General features: G+C 39.0%; 1 protein-coding gene across 1 annotated transcript in view; it reads left to right on the forward strand.

The window, feature by feature from the left end:
• The window catches only part of MAP3K1 (mitogen-activated protein kinase kinase kinase 1, E3 ubiquitin protein ligase), a 104,912-nt gene that overhangs the window by 47,477 nt on the left and 33,704 nt on the right, over positions 1–23,731 (forward strand). Inside the window, exons 2-7 of the mRNA XM_006874656.1 lie at positions 9,166–9,316; positions 10,771–10,971; positions 12,604–12,804; positions 14,186–14,302; positions 14,670–14,818; positions 19,854–19,975. Coding sequence (XP_006874718.1) covers positions 9,166–9,316; positions 10,771–10,971; positions 12,604–12,804; positions 14,186–14,302; positions 14,670–14,818; positions 19,854–19,975 — 941 coding nt within the window. The remainder of the gene's footprint in view (positions 1–9,165; positions 9,317–10,770; positions 10,972–12,603; positions 12,805–14,185; positions 14,303–14,669; positions 14,819–19,853; positions 19,976–23,731) is intronic.

The following is a 23,731-nucleotide window of genomic DNA, read 5'->3' on the forward strand; positions in this document are numbered from 1 at the left end:
TACATACTCACATACGTAATAAAAATGAAAGCGTTATGTACGTGTGGTCTAGAAAGATGGTATGTTAGGATTGTAATAAAACAAAGTATGTAGGAAAAGACTTAGTTTTCTTCCTGGTTTCTATTTGAGAAACAAATGAAATTGAGTATGAATGACTTCTTCCTGGCATATAGAGTAGAATTTGTGTATATTTCATTAAACCTGATGTCCCATTGTTGTAATTTATACCTTAAATTTATAAAACGACATCAAGGAAGTTTGGCACTGTAGGATGAGAGCTGGATTGCTAAACACAAGATTGAAGGTTCAAACCCAGCAGTGCCTCCATGGGAGAAAGATGAGGCTGTCTGTTCCCGTAAAGATAGATATACAGTCTCTGAAAGCCTATGCAGGGTTGCTGTGAGTCGAAATTCAACTTCGTAGTAGCGGGTATGGTTTGGTTTGTAGCACAGGAGGAAAAACTGCCAATTAAATTACAACAGCATTTGATTGTAACTAATTCAGAGATATAAAAATGTGATGGGGAAATGAAGAAACTAGAAACAACACTGGTTTATATTTGCGAATTAATTGAGAAACATTGAAAATTGTTCTGTTGAATTACATCTACATTGCAGATTTCTATTTTTGTTGTTGTCATTATTGTTGTTGTGAAGTGCTGTTTTTGTTGGGTCTGACTCTTGGAGACCCTATATAAGGTTCCTGAGGAGCAACTGATGGGTTTGATTTGCTGCTCTTGTGGTTTGCAGTTCTTGTCATACAGCACCACACTAGTTCTGTATTAAGCAAATAAGTACCATAATCATTCATTTTAAAACCAGACAAAGATCTTAGGACTGCCAATTAATAGCTAATCATTCACTTAATATATTTACTGCATATCTGTTTTGAGCCAAACATCGTTACATGTTGGATCTATGTTGCTGTTATTGTTAAGTGCTCTGACAGCTGTATAGGGTTTCCGAGGAGTGGCTGGCAAGCTTGAACCGCTAACCTTGCTGTTCAGATCAACCTTGCAGTCTAGCACGTTAACCCTCAGCACCACACCAGGATTTTGTAGGATGTATGTTGTTGTTGTTAAGTGCCATCAAGTCAGTTCTGACTCATAGCACCCCTGTATAGGGTTTCCGAAGAGTGGCTGGGGAGCTTTAACTGCCCACCTTGCGGCTCAAACAGACATTGCAGTCCAGTGCATTAACCCGCAGCACCACAGATGTATGTTGTTGTTGTGAAGTGCTGTCGAGTCGATTCTGACCCATAGTGACCCAGTATAGGGTTTCTGAGGAGCAGCTGGTGAGCTTGAACCACCAACCTTGAAGTTTAAATGGCTTTGCAGTCTGGCGCATTAACCCACAGCGCCACACCAGGACTCACCACAGGTGTATGTTGTTGTTGTCAAGTGTCGTCGAGTTGATTCCGACTCATAGCGACCCTGTATAGGATTTCCAAGGAGCAGCTGGTGAGCTTGAACCTCCGACCTTGCAGTTCAAACGGCTTTGCAGTCTGGCGCATTAACCCACAGTGCCATACCAGGACTCCCACCACAGGTGTATAGTGATGTGTAAAACACATGGTCCTTACCCTCATGGAGCTTATAGTTTTGGGGGCATGGAGTAAGGAAGGTAGATTTAAAATAGTCACACAACAAATAAAAATGAGCTTGGAGAAAGAATACGAATGCTCGCGAGAACGGAGCTGGGAGTTTCTGGCTGAGTTTGGGACGTTTGCTGAGGAGGTGAGTTAGATTGGAAGCAGGAGAATGGGTAAGAATGAGCTAGATAGAAATGAGGCAAAGTAGGAAATTGCCTGTGTAAAAGCCTTGATCAGGAAAGGTCTTAGTTTTTAGGCAATGAAAGAAGCTGGAGGGCAGGTAGAGGTTTGGGTAACAGTAGTTGGCTGACTACAGATGGTGGTGGTGGCGTCAATAGTAGTGTGTGAGCCATCGAGTTGGTTCCAACTCATAATGACCCTAGAGGATTTCCAAGGCTGGAAATCTTATCCATGGGAGCAGAAAACCTCTTTTTCCCATGGAAATGCTGGTAGACTTCGTACTGCTGAGCTTGCAGTTAGCAGCCTAACGCATAATGCACTAGGCCACATTGTAAGCCAAGTTAGATGTTTAAATTAAAACTTACTGAGTAAATTAAACTCAGTGGGAACCCCTGGTGGACTTTAATGGGGGAAGTGGCCCTGGCTGCTCTGTGAGACCTGCATTGGACTGGACCATGATTCAAAGTGGAAAGCCACCTTCGGAGTTTGTAGCTAATTCAGTGCAGAGTGGAGAAACTTCACCTAGAGTTGTGAATGGAAAATTCGTTTTCTTGAAGATAATTTTCTAGTATTGCCATAACTATTTGCACACGTTTTGAACCAGTAATTCCATAAATCCATGGACTGCCAGAAGAACAAGCAAATCTGTTTTGGAAGAAGTATAGCCAGAATGTTCCTTAGATGCGACAGTGGCAAGACTTTGTCTCACATACTCTTAACATAGTGGTCTCCACTCCCCTCAAAATACTGGTGCTATAGTAAAACCAGTTAACTATTTCCTTTCTAGTGTATATTTAAAATAATATTGTGCTGGCTCACTGAAGATGCTGCTTGGTGAAAGTGGAAGATCAGTGAAAATGAGAAAGACCTTCAGCAACATTGACAACAACTTTGTCTGCAACAGTGGGCCTCAAGCATGGCAACAGTTGTGAAGATGGTGCATGGCTGTGCAATGTTTTATTCTGTTGCACATAGGGTTGCTCTGAGTTGGAACTGACTCCAGGGTACCTAACAACAACACTTTGGGAACCTAACGATACCCTGCAACAACTGTTTCTGAAGGGGAAAACTGTTTGCTATTTAAAGTTCACCTATAAGTGAACTTTGGGTATGTAGTCCGGTGCCTGTAAATACAAGCCTCTCTTTATAAGTATTGACAGGAGTTTATGAGAACACATTCTCTATCCTTTTTTACCTCCCTTTCTTTCTTTCCCTCTCTGTTTCTCCTCCTCTGTCCCCCTCCTTCATTCCAGTGTCCTTACCCTTCTCTCACTGCCCCTTCCTTTTCACCCTCTGCTGCTTCCCTTTCCTCTCATCCCTTCTTTCTCTCACTCTTCACTTCCCTCCTGAGTATACGTACACACCCAACACTTATATTTTAGAATATAAACTATGACAATTTTTATATCTGTGCAATGGAAATATTTTGTTACATGTATAGTCTTAGGCCCATTTGCAAGTTTCAGATTATACAAAATAGTATGTGCTCTTTGCATTCCTAAAAATATCTAGACTGGTCTCTGACACAGAGGTACTTAATGTATCTGTCTCCAATCACTTCAAAGTATTAAAGGTGCAGTAAACTAGTTAACCATTTCCTTTCTAGAGCATATTTAAAGTGATTTTGTGCTGACTCACTCAAGTTGCTACTTCCTGGCAGTGATTAGCTGGAAAACTGGAAGAGTTTGAATTTGACTTTAGTAAGTTAGAGGTTATTTATCATTGCTAGTATTTCCTCCAGTATTTCCTATCACTGTAGAAGAATCTGTAACTTTATAAGATTTTTTTCAACTTTATTTTTGACATTATCATAGTATTTTTCAAATTCTTGCTTTTCCCAGAGTGTAGTTGTTTCTCCAGTTATGAACTGGGTTTTAAAACCAGGCCTGTGCGTGTTGTGTATGTTTGTCTTTCCACGGGTCCACATGATTCTATTTTTAATTTAGTGGTTTTCTTGAGCTATGGTTTTGAGTGGGTTCCGACTCACAGTGGCCCCATGTGTGTTGTGTCTGAGTTAGAACTGTGCTCCACAGGGTTTTGAATGGTTGAGTTTTGGGGAGTAGATCACGAGGCCTTTCTTTGAGGTGCCTTTGGGTGGACTCCAGCCATCCCAGCCTTTCCTTTAGCAACCAAGTGCATTAACTGTCGGCACTACCCAGGGGCTCACTTTACCTATTCACCAGAGCACAAGACTCTGCTCACAGGCAGCATCTACATGAAGCAGGCTCTATGTAGGAATCCTAGATAGATTTTCCAAGACTGTAAATCTTTACGGGAAGCCTCATCTTCTTCCTACAAAGCAGCTGGTGGGTTTGGGCTTCAGATCTTGTGGTTAACAGCTCAGCATCATCTAACCCACCTTGTAGAGTTAATTATCAAAAGTTAATTTTATTAGCTAACCCACCTTGTAGAGTTCATTATCAAAAGTTAATTTTATTAGCTTAGAGATTATTTTGTTCTATTAACTCCACATTATGATATAGAGTATAGGTCAAAATGTTTGTACCCAATGATTTTTACTTTTCAGATGTAAACCAAAACCCAATGCCATCAAGTCGATTCTGACTCATAGTAAACCCTATATAGGGTTTCTGAAATGGTAAATCTTTATAGGAGCAAAAAGCCTCATCTTTCTCCCTCGAGCAACTAGTGGATTTAACTGCTGACCTTGCAGTTAGCAGTCTAGTGCTTATCCTGTAGTGCCATTTTGTCCTGGAATTGCTGTTCTGTGAGACCAAAAACCCGCTGCCATCACATAAGTTCTGACTCATAGCAACCCTAAATAGGTTCCCGAGCTAAATATTTATGGGAACAGGACAGCCTCATCTTTCTCCTGTGACTAGTGGGTTTGAACTGCTGATGCATAATCCACAGCCACCAGGGCTCCTTTCTATGAGAATTATTTAGGCTTTGAAAAAATATTACAGGATCAGGGAAGCAGTGGCTAGATTTCACCTTGTTTATTGAATATTTATTAAGCTCATGTCAGAAGATGATCATATCCTCTTCATTCTTTGTGCCCTGCCTTAAATTCTTCATAATACTAGGGCCACACCACTTCTGTTGAGCCAATTCTAACTCATAGAGCCCCAATAGTAGAACTGCTCCATGGGGCTTCTGAAACCCTAAATCTTTATGGAAGCATACAGCCTCTTCTTTCTCCCAGTACTGGAACAGAGACTAGTAAATACCATTCTAAATATTTTTCTGTTGTATACATAAGCTTGTGGCTTTGTTTTGTTTTTGCCATCGAGTCAGTTTTGTAATTGCTGTCGAGTCAATTCTGACCCCTCGTGACCATGTGGGGCACAGTAGAACTGCCCCAGTAGGCTTCCACGGCTGTAAATCTTTCTTGAAACACACTGTCACCTCATTTTACCTCAGAGTCGCTGTTAGATTTGAACTCCCAGCCTTTTGGTTATTGCTTGACCACGGCACCACCAACGCTACTTGTTGACTATGTTGTTGTAGTTGTTAAATGTTGTCAAGTCAGTTCCGACTCATAGCAACCCTGTATAGAGTTTCAGAGGCACAACTTAGTGGGTATGAACCGCCGACTTTGAGGTTAGTAGTCCAGTGCTTATCTTACAGCGCCATAGCTGGGCTCGGTTGTGTTAGGGTGATAACATTCGAAACAGTGTAATATTCATGAACGGTTTAATGTCTTAAGATCCATTTTTGTCAATTACCAGGGAACAAAAAAACAAAACCCCATTGCCATCAAGTTGATTCTGGCTCATGGCAAGCTTATGTGTTACAGAGTAGAACTGCTCCACAGTAAGCCGATCATAGGCATTTCTTCCATGGTGCCTCTGGGTGGGTTATAGCTTCCAACCCTTAGCTTAATAGAGACTAGCACAAACTGTTGACATCATTCATGTTATTGGTAAGCCCTGAACTTCCTACACTGGACCTTTCTTCTTAAGGAGTTTTTAAACTCATGTGACCAGACAAAATTCAACACTACCACTTTCAGAATTCAGCAGTAGAATAGTATATATACAATATTTTCATAACTTACGTTTATTTGGGGGTTTTTACTATCTTTTTTATCTATTTATTTGCTTTGATGAAGTGTATGTATCATCCCTTTCTCCCCCAGACCCCAGTTGGTGTTAGCTGCTGGCAAGTTGGCCTCTAACCCGTAGCAGCCCCGTGAACAACAGAACCAAATGCTGCCTGGTCCTGAGCCAGCCCTATGATCCATTGTGGATTGGACTGGTGTGATCTATAGGGTTTTTTTGTTTTGTTTTAAGTTTTATTATGAATTGAGTGATAGTTTACATGGGAGAACGTCAGCGTGGCACTCATCATATCGTATTTCATTGCATTGCAATGATTACAATCCCCTCCATGCATCATCATTCAATAGTATTTGCTTCTATTCCCTCTGTGTTGTTTTTTGTTTGTTTGTTTGTTTTTATATACACTGAAACACTCACATTCAAACAACCAAAGGACATACCCAACAAGCCTGTCCCCCAGCCACCAGCACACAGCCCCTCTCCGCCCCCAGCGGATCCATCTCTCCATGTCATCCTTTCTGTCTACCTCTGGCATCGCTGCTTCTCTGGGTAGGGTCCACATGCCGCTCTTTTCCCCTGATGGTCCCAGCGTCCTCTGCTCCTGTACTGCAAGATCAACCACTCCCCTCTTTTTGTTACAAACCTTCTACCTTTACATGTGCAACAATCACAATCAGTCCTGATAATAGATATTCACTATTGAGCCACAATAGTCGTATCCCCATCGCCTTTCACCAGCCCCATCTACACAAGTTGAAAACCACTCAGTGGAGATTCTACCTTCCCCTGCACCCTCTGAAACTAAACTCCCTCTTGAATACTTGTAATCCAGTCACTTTGTGCTTTTATAGACCCCCGTTTTAGGTAGCCAATGTCTAAGTTCCTATCACCCTCAACCTTGTGTACAGTGGGGGTGGGAATGATCCTTGCTGTGAAGATTCCGTCCCTCTTTTAAGCTACTAACATCCGTAAGTATAGGTCAAGTTCATCAAATTGTAGTGGATTACACTCTTTTTCCTCTTCTTTCTTCCTCTAGTCGAATTCTGATCACCCAGTCATTGAAGCTAGGTCAAATGGGTACTATGTGCAAGTATGGGCAGTCATGTGCATCTCCCCTCCCTTCATATCAACTCTCCACTCTAGCCCTCTGTGGCTATGCCCCTGCCCATTGGCTCAGGAGTCCCTAGGTCTCACCATACTGCTGGCCAACCAGGTCTCACTCCAGGTTGACGGGACTCTGTTGAACATGGTTGGACTCAGTCCACATCTTCATTGATGCTTTTCCCCCACTTCCCCTTATCGGTAGACCATCGTGGTAGCCAGCATGGTTACATGCCTGCTCGTGTATTCCCTTTGAGTTTCAGTCTTGGAAAGGGGTTAGCCCTAAAGGAACTTGATTACTTGCCTTGATGTGATGGCTTCTCAGTGAACAACTTGCTTGTTCTTGTGGTAGTTGATTGGACTGCTATTATTGTGTTTTATTTTTCCTGCTGGTCATTCTTTCAAGAAGTATCTTCTGTTCTTCTAGCTGCTCCAGGCTGGTCTGCTTGTCTTTTCAGGTGGAAATTTCCCACCTCAGAAGATTCTGGGTAGGGATCAGGATTCCACTTAAGTTCTTATATACTGCAAAGGCTCTGCAGGAATCTTATTTCACTGGGCAAGTTCTAGCCTCCATTTTAGGTATTCCAGTCAGTTATAGGAGTCCTGGTGTGGCACTGTGTGTTAACGCGCCAGACTGTAAAGCTGTTTGAACTGCAAGGTCGGTGAATCAAGCTCACCAGCTGCTTCTCAGAAACCTAATACAGGGTCGCTATGAGTTGGACCCAACTCAACGGCACTTCACAACAACAACAACCATTGGTTATAGGCTGAAGACAGATTAACAAGCTTTCTATAATGATGTTTCTGGCTATTCCTTTTTCGCCCCCTCAAGTGTCAATTTCATAATAGTAAGCAAGAGAAACCAAGATTCAAAAGACAGCCAAAGAGACGATGACGTGGAGAGATGGAGCGGCTTAGACACAGAGAGGGAGAGGGGCTGTGTGCTGGCAACTGGGGACAGGCTTGTTGTATATACGCTTTGGTTGGTTGATGATGCATGGAGGGGATTGTAACCATGGCAATGAAACGATATATAATAGGATGAATGTAAAACTAGTGTTCTCCCATGTAAACAATCACATAATTCACAATAAAACATTAAAAAAAACCAGAAGACAGCTAAGCATCTTAACATTATTTCCCCTCTTTTATCTATCCAGACTATGCCTTAATCGCTGTATCACAGAGCCCTGTTGTTCCAAGGTTGAGCATACATCCCTATTTACCTCTGTCCTATTTAGCCCATACAAATCTGCCTAAATGTTCTCTTATCTGTCTTGTTCTTCCATTCCCTTCCCCCTTCCCTGAACCATGTAAACCATAGGTTTCTCATGGGCTGATTTTTGAAAGTAGATGGCCAGGCCTTTCTCTCTGGTCTACCTTAGTCTGGAAGTGCCACTGACACCTGTGGAGGCAACACTCAGGCCTCATTGACAGACTGGTGCTGATGGCATCTGCAGAACGTTTGCTTAGTCTAGATATTTCATATAAGTGGAATATTGGTCCTTTTGTGTCGGACTTATTTCACTCAGCATGATATTTTCAGGATCCATCCCTGAAATTTTACTGCTTTTTGTGAGAAAATAGTATTCCATTGTGTGGATATGCACATTGTCTTTTTCTGTACATTCGCTGATGGACATTTGGGTTTCGAACTTTTGGGTATTTTGAAGCAATTTTCTTTTTAGTTATATGTCTAATTGTTGTTGTTAAGTGCTGTCGAGTCCATTCCAATTCATAGAGACCCTGTATAGGGTTTTCCAGGAGAGGTTGTAAGCTTGAACTGCCAACCTTGCAGTCTAATCCATTAACCCGCAGCGCCACACAAGGATTCCTGTATGTAATAGAAGGATAAAATACAAGCATTCTACTTTGGGAAATTGTTTTACATATATATATGTAAGGAGTTCTCGTGTGGCACTGTGGGCTAATGTGTCAGACTGCAAAGTCATTTGAACTACAAGGTTGGTGGTTCAAGCTCACCAGATACTCTTTGGAAAGCCTATACAGGGTCACTATGGGTCAGAATCGACTCAGTGGCACTTAACAGCAACACTCTGGTAGCGTAGTGGTTACGAATCGGGCTGCGAACCTTAAGGTCAGCGGTTCGAAACTACCAGCCACTCCGCGTAAGGATTTACACCCTCGGAAACCCTGTACAGGGTCACTATGGGTCGGACCCGACTCGACGGCACTTAACAACAACAACATATATATATATATATATATATATATATAATATGTCTCCTTGTTTCTTCCTTCATTTTAGCCGAGAGATGGAGAATAAAGAAACTCTGAAGGGGTTGCACAAAATGGATGATCGCCCAGAAGAACGAATGATCAGGGAGAAACTGAAGGCAACCTGTATGCCGGCCTGGAAGCATGAATGGCTGGAAAGGAGAAATAGGAGAGGCCCTGTGGTGAGTGGCTGTAAGGAAGAGGGCTTAGGAACAAATGGAAAATTATGTATAAGACTTAGATCCTCTTTTAAGCATTTCTTCACCATTTTACTTACAGTAATTCTATTTGCTTGATATTCTCACCACTTGGATCAAAACATGGCTAAAACACTGCTTGTTAGACAACATAAACATGAACTAACTGAGTAGTGGTTGGTATGGGGTTAATACTTAAAGCAACACTGCCCTCTAATGTCAGTATTGAAAATCTTTTTATTAGAGTTAATAGTCTACCTTTTAATTTTGAAAGAAATGTTTCTATTGAAATACTGTCATAGAAGGTGACAGAGGCAAATTTCTAGTCAATCATTATAAACATGACTTTTTGAACAATTAAAGCCATGTGACGTTTGTGCTGCTTTCTGGGCTCCTTGAGCTAGATATCTTCACTGTTGGCTTTCTAGTTTACTCACTCTGCAAATACATGGGTATCTAAGTCTGTGTATAGGACAGGAATGAAGAAGGCAGAGATACGTGGAATAAGACACATAACACTACCTGGTATTTTGCAGTTTATAGAGTTCAAATTATACTTCAGAAGTTTTTATAGTCTCCTTAAGAAGTTTGATATTTGTTTTTTATCATGCTTGTGCCAAATCATTCTAAAACTTAAATCGCTCTGGAAAAATAAGAACTTAAGCGCAATAAGTAAAATGAAAGAAATGTATAAAATATCACAAAGCAACTTATGAAGAGTGCAGCAAGTCGGCTGCAGAGCAGGAGTAGTGGGAAGATGTGGAGAAGTGTGTTGAGCTTTGATTGTACTCAGACCACGAAGTCTGTCCTTTCGGTCACTGGTAGATGAGATTGGAGAGCCCTAATAGTTGAATAACAGCATTTATACCGAAACATCTATCTTTAAACTTTTAACTTCTTTTGGTATTTCTGAAATATACGTCTGCACTACCTATTATAATCCAATATTGAGGAAAACAACAAAGTAAAATGGCTTCATATTAATCTATGTGAGCACTTAAAGTTAAACTCACTGTTTTTTGCAAGGTGTCTACATTTTAAAGTACAGTACAGGTATAAAAGAAAGCATCTACATCTATCTATTTGAATATATTCCCTATAGAAGTTAGTAGTGCTTATTTTTCACATTTATTTATTAATCACTGATTGTTGGTTTTGAAAGAGAAATGGGATAGGATGTATTATAAGATGTAATACCGTTTATAAAATTATGAGTGTTAACATTTTTAACTAGTGATGCAGCCTAAACAACTTGAGTGTTGTAGGTAAAAATTAATGATGTAAAGTTATACTAAATGAAAGTTGATATGTCATCTGGTATATTTTTGTAATTGTTTATAATAAAAACTCATTGAGTTCATTTCCTAATGTAGTATGTTCTAATTTATTTTTCATGTGTGTTTTCAAGTAATTAAAATATTGGAATACTTTTGGTGCAGGTCGTAAAGCCAATTCCTGTTAAAGGAGACGGGTCTGAAATGAGTAACGTGGCAGCTGAGCCTCAAGCAGAGGGCCAGGCCAGCGCCGTGTCACCTGCTCCCAAAGGCCGCCGGAGCCCTTCTCCTGGCAGCACCCCATCAGCTCGCACAGTAAAGTCAGAATCTCCCGGAGTAAGAAGAAAAAGAGTCTCCCCAGTTCCTGTAAGTTACATTCCAACAAATATGTCACATTTCTACCATTTTTAGACTCACTTATAATGCATAAGAAATTGGTCAGCTATCTATTCTAGAACTCTGGTCGCACGCAGAGTTGAGGAGGAGGCCAGAAGCCATTCTGGAGATTGACTAGGTCAAACTGTATTTGTAATAAAGCAGAGATGTTGTTTGCCTTTTTCACTGCTTTGATATTTGCACTGATAGTACAAAGCAAAAGTGGATAAAGCTTCTGGTGCCTTCTCACAAATCAGAGCTGTGACATTCGAAATTGTATTCTTCACTGCCATGTACTAACTATTAAAGAACAGAAGTCAGTTTGAGCATTCTGCTGGTACATGCCAAATATAATTATCTCAAGGAAAAGCACTTGTGCAAGGTGAACTAGTTGCTTCTTCATAGAACAAAGGTTTTATCTGAAACAATGACTGACTAGCAAACACTGGTTATTGGAACTTGGCTATTTAGTAGACGTTCTCCAGAAAATGAATTCAGTGAGACTGTCATATCAAGCCTAGCAGCTGGCAGTAGTTTTCTCCAGGGATAAAACTTAAGATTTCAAGTTCAAATTACATTTTTTGGAAAATTCATATTCACCACTATTTATTTGGTGACTTTTGCTTCCTTATTCAAAATTTCTCTAATGAGATTGGTAATATTATCAAGTGTGGCTTTTGTTTTTTTTTGCAATGTATCATGAAATGTGTCATTTGGAAGATCTACATAGCTTAATGAATCTCAGTGTATATTGTTGTTGTTAAGTGCCATCAAATCAGTTTCAAATCATAGCAACTCTACCTTAGATTTCTGAGGGGCGGCTGCTGGATTTGAACCACCAACTCATTGGTTAGCAGTCTCATGCTTATCCTACAAAGCCACATCAAGACTGAATCAGTGCTTAATGATACAAAATCTGCAAGAATACAAAAATGCATGTATTCAAACAGCAAGAGATACCACTTGGATTTGGTAATAGCATAGAAAAAGTTAGTTGATGTGATTTCAGATTCCTCATTACACTTGTGAAACTTTAGTATAATAATAAAGTAGAATGTTCATAATTATCTGAAAAGGTCATTAAATACTCCCTTTTCTAGCTATATATCTGTGTGTGTCAATTCTCTACAAAGTATACCATGGGAGGTGCTCCATGTTCATGTTTTTAAATTACCAGTTACAGGAAGCATATTTATTAAAGCCTTAAGTAGAAGCCACGAACTGGGTGTGTAGTTTTTGCCACTAGACAGTCATTTTGCTTGCTTATGATACATATTTTTTAAACTTTTTACTTTTGTCTCCATAATACTTTTCAAAGAACTCAAATGTATATAGAATAATTTTTTAAATTACTACATGGTTGTATCTTCTTAAAGATTTACCATCACTTTATAGCAAAGACAGATTTTTAAAGTTCCCTTCACCTGAAATGAGTATGTCACTCAAAAACACTGCCTAATTTTGTGCTATTATACATATTGAGTCATTTCTTCGGAATTTAAGCTATCATAAAGTTATCTCATGTGTCCTTTCATTTTTTGGCGGAGGCAGTGGGGAATGTAAAGGTATCTTAGTGAGAAGTGAAAAATTTACCTCATTTAAAAAACAGAAAATGTTGTGAAGTTTCAGAGCGGAAGAATCACACCACCTCGAAGAGCCCCGTCGCCAGATGGGTTTTCGCCATACAGCCCTGAAGAAACAAACCGCCGTGTAAACAAAGTAATGCGGGCCAGGCTGTACTTGCTGCAACAAATAGGACCCAACTCTTTCTTGATCGGAGGAGACAGCCCAGACAATAAATACCGGGTGTTTATTGGGCCTCAGGTAGGGTTTGCCGACATCTTATCTTTTATAAATATCTGCTGCTTGTTACTGGTTGGTACATTCAAGTTGGTTCTGACACATTGCGATCCTGTGTTGAGCCGAAGTAAACACTGCCTGGTCCTGTGACATCCTCACAATCCTTACTAAGTTTGGTCCCTTGTGGTAGCCACTATGGCAGTCCATTTTACTGAATGTCTTCCTCTTCTTTGCTAACCCTATGCTTTCCCAAGCAAGATGTCTTTCTCCTAATAACATGTCCAAAGCACATGAGATGTAAGGTTCTCCATCCTCACTTCTCAGGAGCATTCTGGCTGTATAAACTTCTTCCAAGACCGATTTGTTTGTTCTTCTGGTTGTTGTTAGGTGCCGTTGAGTCAGCTCCAGTTCATAGCGACTCTGATAGGCTTTCTGAGGAGCAGCTCAGTGGGTTTGAACTGCCAGCCTTGTGGTTAGCAATCCAGTTAGCTTATCCAATAGCACCCCATCAATCCATATATCACTGTCTACTCTTCTGGTACTAGTTGTAGTAGTTAAGTGCCATCAAGTCGGTTCCAACTCATAGCGGCTCTGTCTGTGCAGGGTTTCCGGGGCTTTAAGTCTTCATGGGAGCAGAAAGCCTCATCTTTTTCCTGGTTATTAGGGGTGATTATGTGCTGTGCCATTGGGTCCAACTCATCGCGATATTCAGTATTCTTTGTCAACACCACAATTCAGATGCACCGATTCTTCTTTGTTCAAAGCGTTCACATTTTAGAGGTGATAAAATACCATTGCTTGGATCAGGCACACCTTATTCCTCAAAGTGAGATCTTTGCTTTTGAACAATGTAAAAAGGTCTTTTGCAATAGATTTGCACAATGGAGTATGTAGTTTGATTTCTTGACTGCTGCTTCCATGGGCATTGATTGTGGTTCCAAATAAAATAAAATCCTTAACAAGTTCCATCTTTTCTCTCTTTACCAGGGTGAGGCTTATTGGTCTAGTTTAAGGATTTTGTGTCTGTTTGTTTTTATGTTGAACATCTGCTACTAACTGAAATTTCTATACTCTTTTATTCTAAAACTTGGGTTAATTCCCTATAACAAACTGCAGTGAATTCAAAATGTATGTTGGGTGATAAAAATTGTTTTTAATGTATTTCTGCAGGTTCTAACTATAAGTTAATGTACTTGTGAATATAAAATTAATCAGTTTAATAAATTCATTGGAAATATGAGATTGATTCATAGATATAGCCACACACTTTTAACATTATATACAGTGATAGTAAAGAACATAAATTAATAGAAAATTTAGTATCATAAACTTGGAGATGTGATTAACAGAAGTTCTAGTAGAGCCACAAATTTATTTACCCATAGACTTTCTTTTAACTCTTTAGAATTGCAGCTGTGGACGTGGAACATTTTGTATTCATCTGTTATTTGTTATGCTCCGGGTGTTTCAACTAGAACCTTCAGATCCAATGTTATGGAGAAAAACATTAAAGAATTTTGAGGTAATTTTTTGCTAATGTTCAGTGTTAAATTGCTAAAAAATTAAAATAGTTTATTCCTGAAATATTCCCATGAGCACTAAATTTAAATAAATAATGATCATTTTTAAATTATGAAGATATGTGAGAATTTGATGGTTATAAATAATTGCCTTATGATCTATTGACTAGTAGGTTTTTTATTCTACAATGAAAACAAAAATAACAAACACTGACCTGCTATAAAAATGTCCTTAGTAAGTACTATTATTTTTTGAAGGAGATAAATAAGCTTTGTGGAAAACTTACAAAATAAATTCAACCTCTAGAACGCTTTCATATGTATAAATTTGGCACAAATGTCATTGTTACTGTCTTTTTTCAATGTTAGGTTGAGAGTTTGTTCCAGAAATATCACAGTAGGCGTAGCTCAAGGATCAAAGCTCCATCCCGTAATACCATCCAGAAGTTTGTTTCACGCATGTCAAATTCTCATACATTGTCATCATCTAGTACTTCTACATCTAGTTCAGAAAACAGGTTAGTATTTTTTAAGGAATTGAAAACATTATTATTCCAGTTTTACTTTTTAATATAGTGATCACTTAAAAATGTCATTTAAGTATCTACCTGTTAAGTTATTCTAACAATGATTTAATTATTGAATCTGGGCTTTCAAGTTATAATCAAAGGTTGTTGTTGTTGTTGAGTTGCCATTGAGTTGGTTCCAACTTGTAGCCACCCTGTATAGGATTTCCGATGAGCTACTGATGGGTTTTCTGGTGTGGTGCTGTGGGTTAATGTACCAGACTGCAAAGCTGTTTGAACTGCAAGGTCAGCCATTCAAGCTCACCAGCTGCTCCTCGGAAACCCTATACAACGTCGCTATGGGTCAGAACCAACTCAACAGCACTTACCAACAACAACAACTAATGGGATTGAACCGCTGACCTAATGGTTAACAGCCCCACAGCAGGGCTCAGGGTAAAAAGTGTTAAAATATAAATATGGACAGTTTTGTCCTGAAAACTGCAGTGTTGGAAAATGATATGTTTCATGTGAGACTATAATGAATGTCTATTTTTATCCCAATTCATAAGAAAACTCAAGTGGCAAGGATAAAATCCTGATAGTCGTAAGTGGTTATAATTTTCCGATCGTTACTAAAAGAAGCTGAGGCACTGTGTAATGGAAGGTAATGCCTATATAGTTTCTTTATATTTATCAAAAGCAAAGCAGTTTTCTAAAATCACTTTTCACTGTAGGATTTTATACTGTATGACATTGTTGCTGTTTCAGCATTCCCCTTAAATAAACAGACGAACTAATCGATGTAATTAAGAGGTGCATTAGTTGTTCATCACAGTTATTACTTAGAATGTACAGTGCTTCTCAATCTCTTCCACTGCCCAATTACTGATCAGAATCAACTCATAACTCTGAAGGATCAGAGCTATAGCCCAAAATTACAGATACGGAAATTTTTTCAAGTCTTTAGGATTATCGTAAAAAATCCATGAACGTTCTTTCTATCTCATAATATCGTTTAATTGGTTTGACTATAAAATATGGAGGTCTTTAATTACCATTGTGGCGCTGTGGGTTAATGTGCTAGACTGCAAAGTCATTTGAACTGCGAGGTCGGCAGTTCAAGCTTACCAGTCGCTTCTCGGAAACTCTATACAGGGTTGCTTTGGGTTGGAACCGACTTGACAGTACTTCACAACAACAACAACAGTTGACATTCTAGAACAGAAGTGCTGCTTCTCTTACAAGAGCACCTCCTGATACATTCCCAATGCGTCCCAGTTTGAGAAGTACTGGATTACTCTATATCATGCTTGAACCCCATTATGTATATACATATGTATATATATATATATATATATATATATATATATATATATATTATTGTAGGTGCATAACAAATGAGAAGGAGTAGAAATTGTCATGGTTATCACTAGCTTGTGTTATCACAGGTGAGTTTTTTAGACTTTGAATACTTTGAGTTTGGAGGCCATACCCTTCACAAGAACTCAGCTCTGCTCACTTAAAAGTAGCCATAGATAACATGTAACTGATGGGTGTAAAATTGTATTTGCAAAACAAACAGCAAGTTTATTGGATCCTTTTGTAGTTAGCACTAGACTACTAACCACAAGGTTGGCAGTTCAAACCCATCAGCAGCTCTGTGGGAGAAAGATGATGTTTTCTGTGCCCATAACGATTTGCAGACTAGGACGCCCTATACAAGGTCACTCTGAGTCAGAATTGACTCCACGGCAGTGGGGTTTGTTTTGTTTTAATCCCTGCCCTAGGATCCCTGATGGTGTTGTGGGTGTTGAACTGCTAACTGCAAGGTGGCGGTTCAAAACCAGCAGCAGCTCTATGGGAGAAATATAAGGTTATCTGCTCCCATAACAATTTGCTTCTGAGGAAACGGGAAGATGCACAGTGTGGGAGAGCATATGTAGGTTTACCATGAGTCAGAATCGACCCATTGACAGACAGTAGATTTGGGTTTGCTTTAATCCCTGTACTAAATGCGCTTAGGTGGAGTCCTGGTATAGCTAGGGTTGTAGGGTAAGCACTTGACTGCTAACCACGAGGTTGGTGGTTCAAACTCACTAGCCACTTCTTGGAAACCTTATACAGGGTCTCCATGAGTCATACCCAACTCAAAGGCACTTGACAACAACATGTACTCATAGAGTCCTGGTTTGGCACTATAGGATAAGACCTGGACTGCTAATCACAAGGCCAGCAGTTCAAACCCACCAGCTGCTCCTCGAAAATCCTATACAGGGTTGCTCTGAGTCAGAATCGACTTGATGGCATGTAACAATAACAATATACTCATGTTTTACTCCTGAAAACGGTGATTAAAAAAGAAATATTTTAAAAGTGGGCAAATGATGTTTATAATAGTTTCTTAAATATGGAAACAGCTCAACTATCAAACTGTAAATAGATGTTTAAGTAGTAGTTGTTATTATTGTTAAATGCCGTTGAGTCAGTTCTGACTCACAGCAACCCTGTAAAGGGCTTCCTAGGAGTGACTGGTGAGTTTGAACTACCAGCTTTGCAGTTCAAACTGAACTGTGGTACAGTACTTTATCCCAAAGCGTCACACAAGGACTCCTTAAGTAATTAGGATCTGTCTAATCAGTAGAAATTATGCTGCCTTTACAAGTTATGTATATGAAGAATTTGACAAGTGGAATTTTTATAAAAATTTTAAGGGTATACAATTGTGCATGTCTTTGTTGTTGTTGTTGTTAAGTGATGTTGAGTTGTTTACTACCTATAGCGACCCTGTATAAGGTTTCTGAGGAGCAGCTGGTGAACTTGAACCACCAACATTGCAGCTCAAACAACTTTGTACTCCAGTGCATTAACCCACAGCACCACACCAGGATATAGATAATAATCTAATTAATGCTTTTAAAATGTGTACGTGGAAAAAGATGGGCAGAAGTAACCTAGAATGTCATTTTTTTAGTCAGCAAGCAATTAATAAGTTGCACTTGACATATAATTTAACTAAATTGTCAGTTGTTTTTTCTTCAGTCTTTTCAGTAAACTAATTGTGGTATGACTGTTTGAAAGCTAGTTGACACCAAATCTTTCTATTTATTTATAATGTTGAAAATATATGAAACAAAAAGCATACAGCAATTTCTACATGAGTGATTCAGTGACATTGACTCACTTCTTCATCTTTGCAATCATTCTCAGTAACCCTTTCCACCATTAACAGGAACTCAGTGCCCCCTCGCCCAAACTCCTCGTATCCCCTACGTTCCCACTTCTGGTAACCACTAAAAATCTGAGCATTTTTACCAGCAATACTTTTATTACAGAGTATTGTGTAGTCATTTCTGTAATGTTACTGTTATTCCCCATTGATGTATATTTTGACAGCTTTTCCCTACTGCAGGTGGTTCTGTAATAGTGAAAAGAGATAGGGCAGATGAGATGGGAGAGGGACACTAGTAAGGGTACCTTTACCTCAAGACTCACACATTATGACTGTGCTGAACTGTTTGGTCAGCTCTTTTGGAGAGTGCTTTGTGCACTTGAAGAACTGGTTATTTTGCTGGCAGTATTCAGGCCTGTTTTTCAGGGATGATAGCTTAAGATAGTAGGAGTGCAGTGTTGGACCCAATAGAAAACCTGAGCTTGGCAGAGAATCTGGACTTTGAGGTAGGTAGGTTATGATGTAGTCCTCTCAAATATTAAAGTCTAATGATAAGTCTGCCACAGACTGATTTTATGATCTTAGACAAGTTATTGAACATCTCAGGGCCTTGTCTTTATACCTTAATGGAAATACTGCAAAAGACTTCATGAGTTCAAACAAAACATTTTATTAAAAAAAAAAAAAAGAGAGAGAGAGCAAGAAAGCCCCCTCTGGTCTGGCTACACACAAGATAACTACTGTTAATAGTTTGATGCTTTTAAAAAAATTCTATAAAGCAATGAGATAAAACTTTTCTTTCATACACACAGACACCATTATTTCTCACTTCATGTCATTCTTGTCATTTTCAAACAAGAGTCGTTCCGTGATCTGGTCTGCAGCTTGCTAGTTTTTTGTTTTGTTTTGTTTTTTCTTAATGTATCGAGAATATTTTTCAAAGTCAACATAAAATACATGAAAGATATAAAACAAAAGACAGATATCTTTCTTTTCATGACTATATAATGGTATGGATGCACGACAGTTTATTTTGTACTTGCCTTTCATTAGTATTTAGTACATCTCTAATTTAGTTGTGTGCTTGTTAAATGCAATACATGTTCTTTCTCTTTTTTTCAGATATTTCTTTAGGATAGCATCCTAGAAAATAGAATGTTTGGTTGATGGCGCTAATATTTAATATTGTTTAAACTAACAAATTTCCTTCTAAAATTTTAATGTCTATTCCTAGCAATAACTATGAGAACTGGTTTTCCTAGGCCATTATGAATGTCAGATGGCACTGACAAACTTTCTATTAAATGTTTACCAATCAGATAATCTAACAACATAAAGTAAATTAAATTAAATACAACATAAGATATAACCTCATTCATAAATACTATCTCAGGGCAATAATTTCATGGATTCATCCACCTTCTAAGGCTTCCAAAATGCTAGAGTCCATGATCATCTGAAATCCTACTCTACATATTCTCCCTTCTGATCGGGGTTTTTCTGTGGCATCTTTGAAACTGTTCTGTAATGATAGCTGGGAATGATCCAGTTCTTCTGGTCTCATGGCAAAGGAAGCAGTTGTTCATGGAGGCAATTAGCAATAGCAATATTTTTGAGATGCCATGTAATGTCTATGAGGTCATAACTCATTATTGAATTGTATTCAATCTATAAATACACAAGCATATTGATCTCATTTTAAATGATTGGATATTGATAAAAGAAAGACGTGCAGCTGAAATAAAATCCTCTTAAGAATTTCTGGTTACTTTATTCATATTATAAAAAAAAAAGCAGAAATTGTTTTCAGCATACGGTATCTAGTCTTGTAGTGTTGTTATTGTGTATTTCATACTTTCCCTTTTCCTTCAATAGTATAAAAGATGAAGAGGAGCAGATGTGTCCTATTTGCTTGCTGGGCATGCTTGATGAAGAAAGTCTAACAGTGTGTGAAGACGGCTGCAGGAACAAGCTGCACCACCACTGCATGTCAATCTGTACGTGGCATTCTTTTATCCTCGTGTTCACAATGGTTACTTCAGGCACTCACTATATTATGTAAGATTTAGACATGACTCATGGGGTGATTGACTAGTCCTTAATGAAGGCCTCTGAGAAATGAAGTGTTGTTGTTGTTGTTGTGAGGTGCCATGGAGTTGGTACCGACTCATAATGACCTTATGCCCAACAGAAGGAAACACTGCCTAGTCCTGGGTCAACCTCACAATTGTTGCCATGCTTGAAACCATTGATGCTGCCACTTTGCCAGTCCATCTCTCTGGGGGTCTTCTTCTTTTTCTCTGACCCTCCACCTTACCAAACATGATATACTTCTCCAGTGACTGGTGCCTCTTGACAAAATGTCTGAAATATGAGACGAAATTTGGCCATCCTGGCCTCCAAGGAGCACTCTAGCTTCACTTCTTCCAACACAGATCTCTTGGTTTTTTGGCAGCTCATAGCACTTTGAATGTTCTCCTCCAACACCATAACTCAAAAGCATCAATTCTTCTACAGTCTTCCTTATTCATTGTCCAGCTTTCACATGTATATGAGGCGCATCTTAGTCTTCAAGCTGATATCTTTGCTCTTCAACACTTTAAGGTCTTGTGCAGCAGAAATACCTAATGCAATATGTCGTTTGATTTCTTGACTGCTGCTTCCATGAGTGTTGATGGTTGATCCAAGAAGAATGAAGTCCTTGACAACTTCAATCTTTTCTCCATTGATAAGAATGTTATTTATTGGTCCAGTGGAGAGGATTTTTGTTTTCTTTACATTGAGATGCAATCCATACCAAAGGCTGTGCTCTTTGATCTTCATCAGTAAATGCTTTAAGTCCTCTTTGCTTTCAGCAAGCGAGATTGTATCATCTGCATATCACAGGTTGGTAATGAGTCGTCCTCCAATCCTGATGCCATGTTTTTCTTCATATAACTCAGCTTCTCAGATTATTTGCTCAGCATACAGGTTGAATAAGTATGGTAAAAGAATACAACCCTGTCTCACATCTTTCTTAATTTTAAACCATTCATTGTTCCCATGTTCTGTTCAAACAGCTACCTCTTGATCCAGGTACAGATTCCTCATAAGCATAATTTAAGTGTTCCGGAATATTCATACTTCGCAATGTTGTCCATAGCTTGTCATGAGCCACACAATCAAAAGCCTTTGCATAGTCAATAAAGCACAGGTAAACATCTTTCTGATATTCTCTGCTTTCAGCTAAAATCCATTGTACATCAGCGATGATGTCCGTTGTTTCACGTCTTCTTCTGAATCTGGCTTGAATTTCTGGAAGTTCTCTATCAATGTATGCTTATAGCCGTTTCTGTATGACCTTTAGTAAAACTTTACTTGCATGGGATATCAAAGATATTGTTTGATGATTTCCACATTCCCTTGGATCACCTCTCTTCGGAATGGGTACAAATACGGATCTCTTCCAGTCAGTCAGCCAGATAATTGTCTTCCAAATTTCTTGGCACAGATAAATAAGTGCCTTCAGTACCATCTCACTCACTTGAAAGATTTTAATTTTTATTCCATCAATTCCTGGTGCCTTGGTCTTTGCCAATTCCTTCAATGCACCTTGGACTTCTTCCTTCAGTATCATTAGCTCTTGATCAAATGCTACCTCTTGAAACAGTTGAACATCAATCATTTCCATTTGGTACAGTGACTCTGTATATTTCTTCATCTTCTCTTGATACTTTCTGCATCATTCAATAATTGTCCCAGAGAATCCTTGAATAACGTAAGTCGAGGCTTGAATTTTTTCTCCAGTTCCCCCAGCTTGAGAAATGCTGAGCGTGTTCTTCCCTTTCAGTTTTTTGACTCCAGATCTTTGCACATTTCTTGTAATATTTGACTTTGTCTTCTTGAGCTGACTTTTGAAATTTTCTGTTCAGCTCTTGTACCGCCTCGTTTCTTCCATTTGCTTTAACATCTCCATTTAGGTTTTGTAAAAAGAAGTGTGAGCTCTGGTAGCATAGTGGTTACGGATCGGGCTGTGAACCGCAAGGTCAGCAGTTCGAAACTACCAGCCACTCAGCAGAACAAAGATGAGGCTTTCTGCTCCCGTAAAGATTTACAGCCTTGGAAACCCTGTACAGGGTCTCTATGGGTCGGAGCCGACTCAACGGCACTCATCAAACACCAAAGTAAGGCTTGGAGCTGCATTGCCTGGTAAATACAATCAGTAGAACATTTAAAAATTAGTAAGCAAAGCTCGTAATATCAGACCAAACGAAAAGCTATTCACAAAAGGTACAAGATTCTAAATCATTTAACCTGCTGTGATTGTGTTGAAGTAAATAACATTGTTGTGAAGTGCTGTTAAGTTGGTTAAGACTCACGATGACACTTTATACACAACAGAACACATGCTGTTCAGTGCCATCCTTAAAATTGTTAAGCTTGAGCCCATTGCTGTTGCCCATCTCAATGGGGTCTTCCTCATTTGCACTGACCCTCTACTTTACCTAGCAGTATATCCTTCTCCAGGGATTAGTTGCTCCTCATAATATGTCCAAAGTGTGAGAGTCGAAGTCTGGCCATCCTGGATTCTAAGGAGCATTCTTTATTTCTTCCAACACAGATTTGTTTGTTCTTCTAGCAGTCCAGGCTACTTTCAATATTCTTCTCCAACACCATAACTCAAAGGCATCAATTCTTCTATGGTCTCCCTTAGTCATTGTCCTACTTTCACTTGCATATGAGGACTCCTGGTGTGATGCTGTGAGTGGCAAAGTTGGTTTGAACTGCAAGGTTAGTGGTTCAAGCTCACAAGCCGCTGCTCAGAAACCCTATACAGAGTGGTCAGAACTGACTCGGTGGCATTTAACAACAATGACATGAGGCTATTGAAAGTATCATAGTTTGTGTCAGATACACTTAGTCTTCAAACTGACATCTTTGCTCTTGAACACTTTAAAAAGATATTGTGCAACAGATTTGCCTAATGCAATGCATTATCTGATTTCTTGACTGCTGCTTCCGATAGTGTTGATAGTAGATCCAAGCAGAATGAAGTCTTTGACAACTTAAACCTTTTCTCCATTAAAATGATGTTATTTATTGGTCCAGTGGCAGATATTTTTGTTTTCTTTACCTTGAGGTGCAAACTATACTGAAAGCTATGGCCTTTGATCTTAATCGTAAGTATTTTAAGTCATCTTCACTTTGAACAAGCAAGGTTGTATTATCTGCATATCGCAGATTGTTAATGAGTTTTCCTCCAATCCTGATTCCATGATCTTCTTCATATAGTCCATCTTCTCAGATTGTTTGCTCAGCATACAGATTGAGTAAGTATGGTGAAAGAATACAACCCAGGCACACACCTTTCCATACTTTACACCAATCAGTGTCCCTCTATACTATTCAAATGACTGCCTCTTAGTATTTGTACAGGTTCCTCAGGAGCACAATTAAGGTTGTGGAAACCTCATTCTCCACAATGTTGTCTATAGTTTGTCCTTCCTCTTTGCATTCCAATCACCAGTGATTATCAAAACATCTTAATTGCATGTTTGATCAGTCTCAAACTGTAGAAGTTGCTAGACTTCTTCAGTTTCATCATCACCAGCTTTATTGGTTCATAAATTTTAATAATAGTGGTATTAACTGTGGACTCCCTTTTTGTTGTTCTTAAGTAGGCATATGGATATTTTCCTATCACAGACAGCATTATACCTCACACTAGATCTTGAAATGTTCTTTTCAGTGATGAATGTGAAGCCATTCCTCTT

Source organism: Chrysochloris asiatica, unplaced genomic scaffold (genome assembly GCF_000296735.1).
Source record: "Chrysochloris asiatica unplaced genomic scaffold, ChrAsi1.0 scaffold00291, whole genome shotgun sequence".
Classification (NCBI taxonomy): Eukaryota; Metazoa; Chordata; class Mammalia; order Afrosoricida; family Chrysochloridae; genus Chrysochloris; species Chrysochloris asiatica.